The 12792-nt window shown below is 30.7% G+C and overlaps 1 protein-coding gene across 3 annotated transcripts in view; it reads left to right on the forward strand.

Moving 5' to 3' along the window:
* The window catches only part of LOC106688730 (fatty-acid amide hydrolase 2), a 90576-nt gene that overhangs the window by 60676 nt on the left and 17108 nt on the right, over positions 1–12792 (forward strand). For all 3 annotated transcript variants that reach the window (XM_014433315.2, XM_014433319.3, XM_014433316.1), the window contains exon 2: positions 11829–12023. In XM_014433315.2, the coding sequence (XP_014288801.1) occupies positions 11829–12023 (195 nt within the window). The remainder of the gene's footprint in view (positions 1–11828; positions 12024–12792) is intronic.

The following is a 12792-nucleotide window of genomic DNA, read 5'->3' on the forward strand; positions in this document are numbered from 1 at the left end:
ATATATATGAAAGTGTATATTCTACAATTCAAATCTTTTAGTGATATGAATGCAAATATTTAAAAATCAAATATTAAACTTTAATTTTTTCCATAATTTCAGGCATTGAGAAGTCTTGATTAAATTAAATATCGCTTTACAAAGCAACATTAAGTCTTTTTTTAAAATTGTTGGGGTCGTTCATATATTGATATTTTATATATTCCTTTGATTGAACAATATTTGAAAAAAATACTCAATACTAGGAACATTAGATATAAATAGGGTAGTTGTTTCTGTAGAAAGTATTTTGAGTTTAAATTCCAGTAGGGACAGTATCATGGTCCAAAGGAAACATCAACACTGTGCGGAGATAGTGTAATCTCCCCGAAATATAACACAGGCCAATGTCCGCCAATCCTGTACAACTTTACTATGTTAAAAATAACCATTATAGAGACCTATGTACATACTTTATACGTAATATTAATCAAATCAGACAATGTTTGCTAAATTATTAATCAAATCAGTAAATTTGATCGTAATGTAGGCGTCAGTAAATTATTTTATAAAATATATTAATATAATGCATGAATAATATTTCTCAAGCCGTAGGTTATAATCAAAATTGTTTTACACAGAGACAGTTAACATTTCCGTTTGACATCTTGTACTATGTAGGCCACGATAAATTAGTGCCTTCAAAACAAACCCACGGCTGTTTTATGCATTTTTGTCATCAAATGCTAATAAGTGACCTGTTTTCAAAATTACCCAATCTGAGTTATTTCTCAACCAGTTTTATAATAAAATGTGTCAAGCTATGACAAATTAAATTTTTAAATCGTTATTATTTTTGCAAACTTTTTTTAGATAATTTAGGTTGAAGTTTACTTGAATGTCCTCCTAGTGACTTGGCATTTTTTTTTTGTTTTTAATATTCTAAAACAATATATTTTAACATTATTACTCCCTAAACAACCTAAACAATTAGTATTGGATCCACGTAATTACAACATTGTACAGAAGATAATACATACAAAAATTATTAGTGCCATCAAAAACAAACCCACGGCTATTTTATGCATTTTTGTCATCAAATGCTAATAAGTGACCTGTTTTTCAAAATTCCCCAATCTGAGTTATTTCTCAACCAGTTTTATAATAAAATGTGTCGAGCTATGACAAATTAAATTTTGAAATCGTTATTATTTTTGCAAACTTACTCTTTTTTTAGATAATTTAGGTTGAAGTTTACTTGAATATCCTCCTAGTGACTTGGCATTTTTTTTTTGTTTTTAATATCCTAAAACAATATATTTTAACATTATTACTCCCTAAACAATTAGTATTGGATGCACGTAATTACAACATTGTACAGAAGATATTACATACAAAAATTATTTACAAAATGAAAGGAAAAACATAAAACAAAAAGAAGTGAGTGAAAATAAAAATAAATATAATACAACTGAGTTTAAATAATAATATTTATAAAATAAATAAGAAAATATTATAAAAAATAACATAACAGATGCTTATGTAAATACCTAAACAATTTTTAAGCACATATCTAACTATAGTAAATAACGTTATCCTATAAATTCTTTTATTTATATTCTATAAACAAACGTAAATCTATAACAATTATATCATAAAAACACTATATTCTGTTATAATTAATAATAAGAATAATATTAGATAATAATTAATCAATAAAAAAATTAAATAAAAAAAAGGACAAAAGGTGAATGAACTGAAAACTATTTAAAACAGAAAGAATTTTAAATGGTCAGTAAACCAAAAAAATTAACAAAAAAGGGTATAAAAGCACGTACATATACATATATTAATATTACTTAGAGAGTTAGGTATTCCAATGGTAAGGCACTGTGCTACTCCAAGAACTCGGGTCTGATAATTATTTATTCTATTACTGGTACCTGTGGGTTTGGGAACTAATTACTTAAAAATACAATTTTTTAATGGAGCTTGATGTTTGATGCATTTATTTATTACCGTTTAAAGCTCGTATTTGCAATTTTTCAAGATCTTAATAATTCTTTTTGCCCATGGCGAAGTGAAACTAACTGTTGAAAATCGATCTACTAGATCATAAATCCAAGACATAGAGACAAGTATTATATTACACTTAAACACGGAACTATATTCCTTGATGTCTAACATGCAACATGCAATCGTACATTTTCGATTATGAAGACTTTAATTACTACTTACTTTTACTTATTATTGTTTTGTTTTTTAAATGGTTTTCTTACCGACCAGGTAAGAAAAAAAAATAAAGCCCAATTATTCAATCAACTTTACACACTTATGAATAAATTTATTTTTCCAGTGTTAGTTCGCATGAATGGTGAATTACATATTTCACAAGATTTATACAAAGTTTTTTTCCTTCACGTATTTTCTTCGTAATCTTATTTTCAGTAAACATTATCCTTACTACGAAATTTGAAATATAATGATTAATTCTGAATAAGCTAAGGATGTTACAACTAATATAGTTTTTATATATCCCTACCTATAATACGGAAAATTTAATATTACTTAATAATACAATAATAATTTAATAATATAACTTTTTTTTTCCTAACTAGCGCTCGTGTCCGCGGAGAAAGTTATTTCAGATTCTACCTTTATTTCAATTTCTTTTTAGATTAACTCCCTTCTTATTCACGCATAATTAGCGTGTTTTTTAAAGACTTTGTAGTGGAATAAATAAACCATTCGAATAACAGCCTTCAAAGGTTTTTGTGTTGTTTGGACTAATTTTGACAACAGTGACAATTGTAACTCACAAAAGTGGCTGTTGGCTTCAGTTGTATCTTTCTATAAGCAAGTGATTTGCTTTGTTGCTAAAATTATATAAGAACAAATTTCGTTTTAGTAAATGAATTATAATTTATAATGCTTATAAATAGATGACATGTCCATAAATCGATCAGCCGTCTTTTATATCGGAGGTTAGTCAATTTAAATCGTCCTAATTCCAGAACAATCGGTTCTAACAAACATTCATGTTAATTTGCTATTTAAAAAACGTATTTACGTTTATAAATATTTTCCAATGATGTACTAAATATAATAGTATTATTATATATACGTATTATTTGGGTATCTTTTCTTATATAAAAAAATAAAATAATTTAATATTTTTCCTCATACATGAGGCGGAAGGTAAAAAATTTGAAGATTCTTTATTTTTGTTTTTACATGAAAGCAGATTGGTTTTCTGGTTAAATGATATATAACACACACTACTCTATATGAGTGATATATAATTGTAACAGAAGGAGTGGGGGAAATTATCAAATTTTTTTCCTGCTCTAAGATGGTCAACTAAGCCACACATCAAACAAACTAGGCAAAAAAAATTTAGAGCGCTTTACAACGTTATAAGTTAAGAATTTTAAATAAGCAATGAGAACAGACATGTTTACAAAAAATTCGGCTTCTTCGTGGATGTGGAGGGTCACTTTTCAAACTAGACGTGTTAAAGTAAAGATTAGAACAAAAATCATCTGCCTTTATCTGCCTATCCGATCATAACACCGCAAAGAAATGAAATGAACGACTTGGCAAAAATTTAAAAAAAAACTCTTGTACCACAAAACAAAAAAAAACATAAAATGTGGATGCTCTCGAATTTGTTATCTCTCCATTGCACACTAGAATCAAGTTTATGGAATACACTTCACATTGCCTACAACAAAAAATTTGAAAACTGGATGCAATGATCGACCCCGAGAAATTCCGGCTCTTGAAAGATGGCCCTTGAAAATTATTCATGCTACATGTCATCCGCGGTGCATAAGATTTTGTTGCAAGGTGCTAAAATAGTGCAGAAGTCGATTCTCCCAGTCGGAATATTGTCGGAAGAGGCATAACAAAGTAGAAATAAGGATTGCAAGACTTTCAGGATCAGAAACTCGCGAAAAATGTCTCGTATATCTACCAATGAAGACGTGTTCCACAAGCTAATGGAGACTTGGGATTCTTTTATCAGGAACAACAAACCCGAACCAAAGAAAAAATACCGTGGAAATGAGTGATGTTAAGGAACTGTAAATCTAATTTTTGAATTCTTCTAAATTTGAAATCTTAAGTGTCTTTTTAAATTGAACAAATTTTGACTTTGAATCCCTAGTTTTATTATTTAAAAAATTCTCCAGTCTTTTGAGCTACCTTGAATTTTTAATGTGTTTTAATTTGTAAGCATTATTTAATTTAAATATACACTCAAAATACTCGTTTCAACTTGTTTTAATGAGTACAACCTATTCCGAAAATTTCAGACATTTTTTGTCAAACCAATAGGCTTTCATTTCCTCATTAGTTCCTTAATTTTCTTCAACATTTCAATAAATCAGTTGAACTTGATGTATTTTTTTTGTTCTGAGTTGAATGAGATCGGCCACAGATTTCTATGTCAATCCGTTCTCGAGATGTTGATTTTTTTCCCGCTTTTTGGCCAGTGTGCGGCGCCGGTTCAATTGAGGTCTTAATCTCGTAGCACCCCACAGAATGCAATCTGGACCTTCTCACTCTGACTGTGAGTTAGAATAATAGGTTGGTTACTTCCAGTATACTTCATCCCCTCCTGTTGGGAGTTTGCAAAAAAAAGTTGTTTTTAAATTTATTTTATTGTAAAAACTGTAGAAAGCTATGTTTACTTAAATGATTTTTTTTTTTTAAATTACATTGATCTCATCAAATATGAACACAGCGTACTTTCATACCATACCAAAATTAAAAATCATTACTAATTCGTTTGATCTTCTAAAATAATAAATACGAGAGTAAGTTAGTTATTATTCACAAAAGAGTTATACAATTTTATTGTAACCATAGGAAACTTACTACTACATTATTTTTCGACATAATGTCATATATATATTATCCTGTTAAAACAATACAGTATAAAAAGTGATACCGAATTTCATTTAGAAAAGTAAATCAATAAATTAATGAGCGGAAAGCTTTCTATGTGATCTGTAAAAATAATGCTGTATCAATTGTATTACAAATACTGCATATTTCATTCAAAATATTATTCATTAGTTTAGTAAGAACTGCTATTTTTATACATGCTAAAACTAGATCAGTGACAGATATGATAAAGAAAACTTTGATAGACGCTATTAATGTATGATATAATATGAATAATTTAAATTAAGACACGTTTACTATTCTATTCTGGGTATTGGTATTTTTTTTTATGAATTTCTATTCTAAAAAGGTTGAGAGCTCAACTTGGCCTATTTAAAACAAGAGGTTTCATTTAATTCGACTACTTCACAATTATAAACGAACTATAATAATACGTTTGTGATCATGCCTTAACAATTAGATCATACCGAATTTATTTATTTTCTTTCCACGAATCAAATAGGACAAAAACAAACACGATCGCGTTCATAATTATAATTGCTAATTTCAATTCTTGTTTTTATTTTCTAATTTTAATCTCATTTAAATTCGAAACAGATTTACAAGATCCAACATAAGATACCACTCATCTTGAAAAATTGAGCAATCCCCTCTTTGACATTCGGAATATTAACGAATATGAAAATCATGCCTGTTATATAATTTTTTTTTTTATATTAAAATTCTTAAAAAATCAATTAATTTTATAAGTTTAATTTAAAATTTAAAATAGTTGATTGCATCTACTAGAATATTTGTAATCTAATCTAATATACAAGGGTAAGTCATGTATTATCCGCAATATAGTTATAAAATTTTATTATAATGAAATAGGAAACTTACAAGTACATCATTTTTCAACATAGTCCCCTAGCTTGTCAACACACTTCCTCCATCGTTGTCCAAGCTTAATGAAAAAAGAAGATTTTCGGTTGAGCTGCGAGCCAGGAGACACACTTCGTCCGAGGTAAATCGACAGCTCCTTATTGCCTCTTTGAGTGGACCAAGCAAGTGATAGTCAGAAGGTGGGGGATCAGGACTATCTGGAAGATGAGCCAGTACTTAAAAATTGAGTTTCTGGAGCGCTTCAGCAGTTTGCGGGCGGGCATTGTCGCGCAACAACACCTCAACACAACCTTTTGACAGCAGTCCTCGGCGTTTGCTTCCAACTCCAGGTTTTAGCTTGGCAGTAACCATCTCACTGTAACGTACATTGTTTTTTGTTGTGCCCCTTACCTCATAATGCTCATAACGTACATTTTACCTCATAATGCCCCAGTACTGGACCTTGTCGGTCAATTTTGAAGTACTGGCTTATCCTCCATATGGTCTCGATCTTGCTCCTTCTGACTATCACTTGTTTGGTCCACTCAAAGAGACATTCCTGACTCGCAGCTCAACCGAAAACCTCCTTTTATGAGAGCATCATGAAGCTTGTACAACGATGGACCATGTGCGTTGAAAAGTGGGGGGATTATGTCGAAAAATAATGTAGTAGTAAGTTTTCTATATGGTTACAATAAAATTGTATAACTCTTTTGTGAATAATTGGTGGAGGAATGGAGGAAAAAGTGGAGGATGAGTGAGTACACTAGTCGCAGACGCTCAGAACTTGAGTGGAGAATCAGACCATTGCCAGAACTCCAATATAATTATTTACAATAAGTCTCTGGGCCACTGACGTTTCAACCTTCGGGAAGGATTGCAGGGATGGGTAGTGAAAGATAGGAATTGTGCTAAGGGATAAGGAGGAGTAAGTTTCTCATGGATTGTGGTGAATTTCGATTTAATAAGGTCCAATTCAAATGGGATATTAAAATGGTGATGTTGGGTATTGTTGGTTACATAGTAAGGAGCATTGTCTATTGTTCGAAGTGCTCTGGACTGGAAGGATTGAACACATTTGATGTTAGAGTTTTTAGATCCACTCTCTCTCCACGGTTCTAGTAAATAGTTCCCTAAGTAATTTATTGTCATCTGAAAGCTATGATTTTCTTTTTAACAGTCCATATAATTGTTCAAATAGTCGGTTAATTTCTTGTTTCTTAAGTTTAGTATATGAAGTATTAATTTTATTTTATTTCTTTTTTTAATGCCTTTTTTTGTGTGTGTGAGGTATCATAGCTTAAGCGACATGTTCAAAAACATTATTTTAAAAAATAATCAATTCTAGCAATCAACAAAAATCACATTTTCTAATATTTTAAACTAATAAAACTGTCTCCTTTACTACACCTAAGTAATAGTAAATTTATAAAAAAATGGTTGTTATCTCACAAAACAATTAATGTGTACAGTTATAATTTATTTTTCACCTGAATGTACTGGGTATCATGAAGCTCTTCAAAGGTTTTGGTATCAAATTAAGAAGATGACGTTTTTCATGGACTTTACCAATAAAATAGACTTGTCCAAGAGCCCGGGGAAAAATGAAGCTATTTCACTCCAAATGTTACTATACTTCAAAGAAAATTATATATATTTACTATCACAATTGACGTCTCTGTCAGTCATAGTTGAAGGAATAAAAATAAACAGCTTTTTCAAAGAAGTTAGTTTTTCATTATCTTTAACACTATCAAGAACACTAATACCATAATCTACATTATTAAAAGTAGAGTTAACTTGCTAAAATATGAGCCATAACGCAGTTGTTTAAGTTCAATAGTTTCCGAGGAACATTTTAAGAAGCAAAATTTTTCCAAATAACGAAATAACAATATTTTGGCCAATATAATGGAATCCACTACTCCTTAAAACGACCTACAGACATCTATTGGCTCTGACTTGAGGAGTAGTGAATGGCTTTTTGGAGAATCTATATCTGGAGAATCATTGAATCTAACGAGCTCTATTTATACTCAGACAATAGAAAATTTACACTATTTTAAATAATGTATTACGAAGTTTTTTTTATTGTTTATGATAGTTTTAAGAATATGGAGCGCGGAATGAAAACGAGCGAAAATTTTAAAATAAAGTTCAGGGGGCATGCACCCTTCAAAGATTTTCAATTGTTTAGCCTAGATAAAAATTGAACCTCCAATAGAAAATTACACGAAAATGTTTTTTTCTTGAAAAAAACTCAAAATTAAATTTGTTGCCTCTGAAATAACTGTCATTTTTTATTTCCTTTGCCATGGTTGGCACAGTCATTAATTTTGTATATAGTTTTCATTAAAGTAATAAAAAATTGGAGTGAAATAACTTTTTTCTCTCGGACTAATCGGTAGAGGTTTGATTCCTATTTTTAACTCACTGGATTCACCTTGAGGCTTGCAAATGCAGCTCTGATGCAATGTCAAAAAAAGGACAAGGCCACCCGAATTTGTTGCAACCACAGCCGTGCACTCACTGACTTTTAATTCCATTTTTGGGGACCGGCCCTGCAAGAAGCTTTTACAACTTGAATCGCTCAAGGATAAAAAAGACAAGACGTACTTGCAGTAAAATGATTGCTATATATGTTCCATCATGAAATTAAAATAAATGTTAGGTGAACGCTGAGATTCAATATATTCTATATATAAAATTATTCATTCAACATCATTCAATTAATAAATAAAAGGTACTTGAAATTTTAAGGATTTAAGTTTTATTAATCCAGAAGTTGCTAAATAGAGGAATATATGACGCTTAGAAAACTGTTTTTACTATTGAATATTATAAAATGTATTTAATCATTGCTTGTAAATATATTTAATCTTTTCCAACATGAAATTATCTGTTCATTAATGCCACACGAGATTTTTGGGTATAATTATAATAATAAAAATTCAAGATGGCTGCCAAAAAAATAAATGCTCACTTAGATGTATCTAGAATCTTAGTATCTTAATAAAATGCCAACAACAACAAAAATAATAATTATGAAGGCCTAACGAACTCGAAGGTTGATGCCATACCACCACTCGTTCTCTACATACATCCTTCCAAACCCAGTTCTATTTAATCAGTTTTAACGCAATACATCCATCTACGTTTTGGTCTATCCATCGAGGTTTACTCGTCGGTTCGGTTTTCATTAACATTTTAAGGATCCCCTCGTCACTAAGCCCTACAACCTTACACGCCATCTAATACTATAACTTGAATTGTATTTACCGGGTGTTGGTCCCTTAATTCAGCGTTGTGCAATCTTCTAAATTCTCCCGTTAATTCATCCTTTTTCGGTCCGAATATTTTGCGTAATACTTTATTCTCGAAAACCCTAAGACGCTGTTCATCCCTTAGTGTAAGAAGCCACGCCTCACATCCATAAAGAACAGTGGAAAGGATAATGGTTTTGTAAATTCTAATTTTTAAATTTTGCGATAGAAGGCACGAGCTTAGCAGTTTCGAAATTGAAAAATAACAAGCATTTCCCGCCTTCAACCCAGCTTTTATTTTCACATCAATTTCGTTTTTTCTAGTTACTGCAGAACCTAAATACTTAAACCTATCTACCTGTTCAAACGTATTTCCTCCTTTATCTATATCACTGAAATTGCTCGCGTTTCTACTGCTAACCACGTATTTTATTTTATCCGTATTTATTTTAATACCTAGTTCCTTACTGGAGTTTATTAACGTGCTTGTATTTAGTTCTATAGTTTCCTTATCCTGACCCAATAATACCCAATCATCAGCCTACCCAAGCTCCGGTATTTTACCACCTAATTTTTTTTTTCGGCCAAGACTCCCATTGGAGTCCTATACTGCCTAGTGTCATGATTGAGGCCATAGGCCTGTGGGACCGCCACTCAATGAAAAAAGTCAATAACCCAGGCCGGATTCGAAGCGGCACCAGCCAATGGATCTTGGAATGGTAAGTCTGCGCCTAACTACTGAGCTACAGACGGCCCAATTTAAACCCTTTTCGGTTTTCATCACAAAAAAAATTCAAACCTCGTCTTTTTGGGAATCGGTTCTACCCAAAAACCTACTTGTACTCACTAAATAAATTATTAGCCACCGTTATTAACTTAAACAAAATCTATCCTACTTGGAGGACACGGATTATACAATTATGAGCTGTTGTTGTTTTCGTTACAGAGGTTCATTCTATGCAATTATAGCCTACCTTATTCAACTATTGCATAAATTGTCCAGTGCTTAATATATCTTAGCATTAATGATCATAACATGCATTCCTCCTATATCAGGAAGAAGTGCGCCAACATTGCTGAATTATTGTCTATTAATGAAAATATGATTCATCTCCGTAATACGTAATATCGTAATTATTTCAATTATTGCAAAACTTCATAATGTTTAAAAAAACTGCTGAGTATCTCAGTATATCTTCTTAACTGTTTCTATTTTTCATTTTATCGCCATATTCTGTAATTTGAAAGTTTCTTTTTCTGGAAATTACGTTTTATCTGTATATTTGAAATATATACCATATATATATATATTACGTACGTATATGATATTTATATTGTATACGCAATTGAATTTCGAGATTAATGATTATTCGTTTAAAACCAAGCGACGAGCCGTTGTTGAAATATTTTTTTAACATGAGTAAGCCTTTCCATCAGATTACACGATCTCTATGGTACTTAGTACACGGCGCACAGACTTACACATACCTACTATATATTACCACCTAAAAACATTATACAAAATATCTCAGCCAATACATCAATACAGTTGGGGCACCGGGATCGATTTTATACTTTTTGAATATTTATTAGCTATAAACCTAAAAATATACAGTGGTTATTTTGAAAAATTGTAATATAAGGGCTACCCCCCTCCTTTTTCCGCGGGGCAGATTTATTACATGATTAATATAATGACATTTTCGATTGAATGTTTCAGTTGTACTAGAATTGCACTAAGAAAACAGTTAAATGGTCCAAAATACCAAAAATTAGTGGTTTTGAGGAACGTAATTGAGATCCTTAATTACTAAATGCAATGAAAATTACAAATACTTCTGGCTCTTTGCAATTGCATTACATGGAATTTAACTCTATGTGATTTCAGTTTATTTGAAAATATTTTATATGAACAGAAATTCTAAAAGTTAAATAAATCTATAAACAAGCACGCGATCTCATAATCCATATTGTATTTATTTTCAGCATCATCGAAAACATATAATAAAAACCGTAATGTCAGAAAATATATATATATTTGACCGTGTAATTTAAAATATCTAGAAGATAGTGAAGGTTGCAGTTAAGAAGAAGAAAATAGTGTTCAACTATTTTTATCCCCACGTTTCGCCCCACTTTGTAGGGCTTCATCACTGCTAAAAAGATACAAAAACAACTAAGAACATTACAACAATAAGATAAAAAAAAGAGAAATTGAGGTAGGAAAAATATTACGTAAAAAATAATTGAAATGAAAATTATAAATAATAGTTGGAAACTATTTTGTCCTTTCTTCATAATTTAGGATTATAATTAGTTATACCAATTACTGTAGTATATTAAGTAATTGCAATTCCAATTACATGTAATTGTTATTGTATTTCTGCAAACCCAAATTACAATAATTCGTAAGTAATTGTAATTTTAATTAATTTTTGCTCAATCCTACCCAGGAAGTGGTATACCATCATCATTTTCTATATTTTCTCACCAAAATCCATTGTAAAGAAGTTGGTTCTAGTTTAACTTGACATTTTTCTAGACTTTAAGAGGATGCTTCGGGTTACGGTCAAGAAATAGAACAGTTGTGTTTATAACTAATTACAGCGTCAAAAATTAATAAGCAGTTAACAAAATAAATACTTAATTGTTGTATTTCTTAACCGCAACCAGGATTATCGCCTTATTTTTTATTGTGCCATTTATAATTGCGATACATAATCATAGCAAATATGTTCTCGACTCTCGAGGCTGCTTAGACATTCTTTTAAAAAATATCACTATTTTAAAAATTCGAAATGTATTTTGCAGATGATCGATAATAAACAGCTGGCTCGGCTGCTGAATAAGCTTATCAAGTTCATCTTCGACATCTTCGATTGGCTTGTCTACTTCCTCACCTTCTTTATCTGTCGCTACAAGAAGAAGGACGAACTACCGAGGATCACGTCGAAATACCTGAACATCAGTGCCAAGAAGTTAGCCGGGAAGATAAAAGCCAAGGAGGTAAGTTAATTATTTATTGTTTTCTTTCATTTTGGACTTATTACATAAATCCCCATATGCAGCTCCCACGAAGAGGTTTCAGATTGAAAATGATTCGGATAAACAGGGTTAAATTTTATTTAATTTAGCGCTGGAACTGGGAATGTATGAAAAATATCTGTAGTTTTGTTCGATGGTTTTATTTCAATATATCATGATATTTCTATTTAAATTTGAATTCTTTGAATGAACTGATATTTTTTTCCAAAAAAAAATTTTTGACAAGGATTATTAAAAGATTTGGTGAAAACTAAAGCACATTTTATTTTACAGAGTAAAAAAAAAACTATTTGAATTTAACACAGAGCGAAATCAAACTGCATACTAAACTATCTCATTCAGTATGTAAGCCAGTGGTGTCCAAATCGTAGTAGTCTGCGGACCACTAAGCGTGAAATGGAACCCACCACTGCTCCCTTTTTGGGACAAAGAAGTGAAAGTAGTTTATTATTTGGTTACTTAAAAACGCATTTTGAGTCGCATTTATTGTGGATTTGCCCTTAAAAGCCTAATAGCTAACACTCAAATATCAGGAAAGATAATTAATTTTTTTTTTAATAATTTATTTATTGATATTTACAACTGCATAACATATATACAGATCAAGTAAATTTGCTGTAAGTGATATTATGACATGATAAAAACATGTGGAGAATCTACCCATTGATAGAACTCCAAAAACATTTCTAAAGGAGAAGATCTCGAAGCCATCTTCTTTTCAGATGCCTAG

Source organism: Halyomorpha halys, unplaced genomic scaffold, assembly GCF_000696795.3.
Source record: "Halyomorpha halys isolate HHAL.00 unplaced genomic scaffold, Hhal_1.1 Scaffold1188.1, whole genome shotgun sequence".
NCBI lineage: Eukaryota > Metazoa > Arthropoda > Insecta > Hemiptera > Pentatomidae > Halyomorpha > Halyomorpha halys.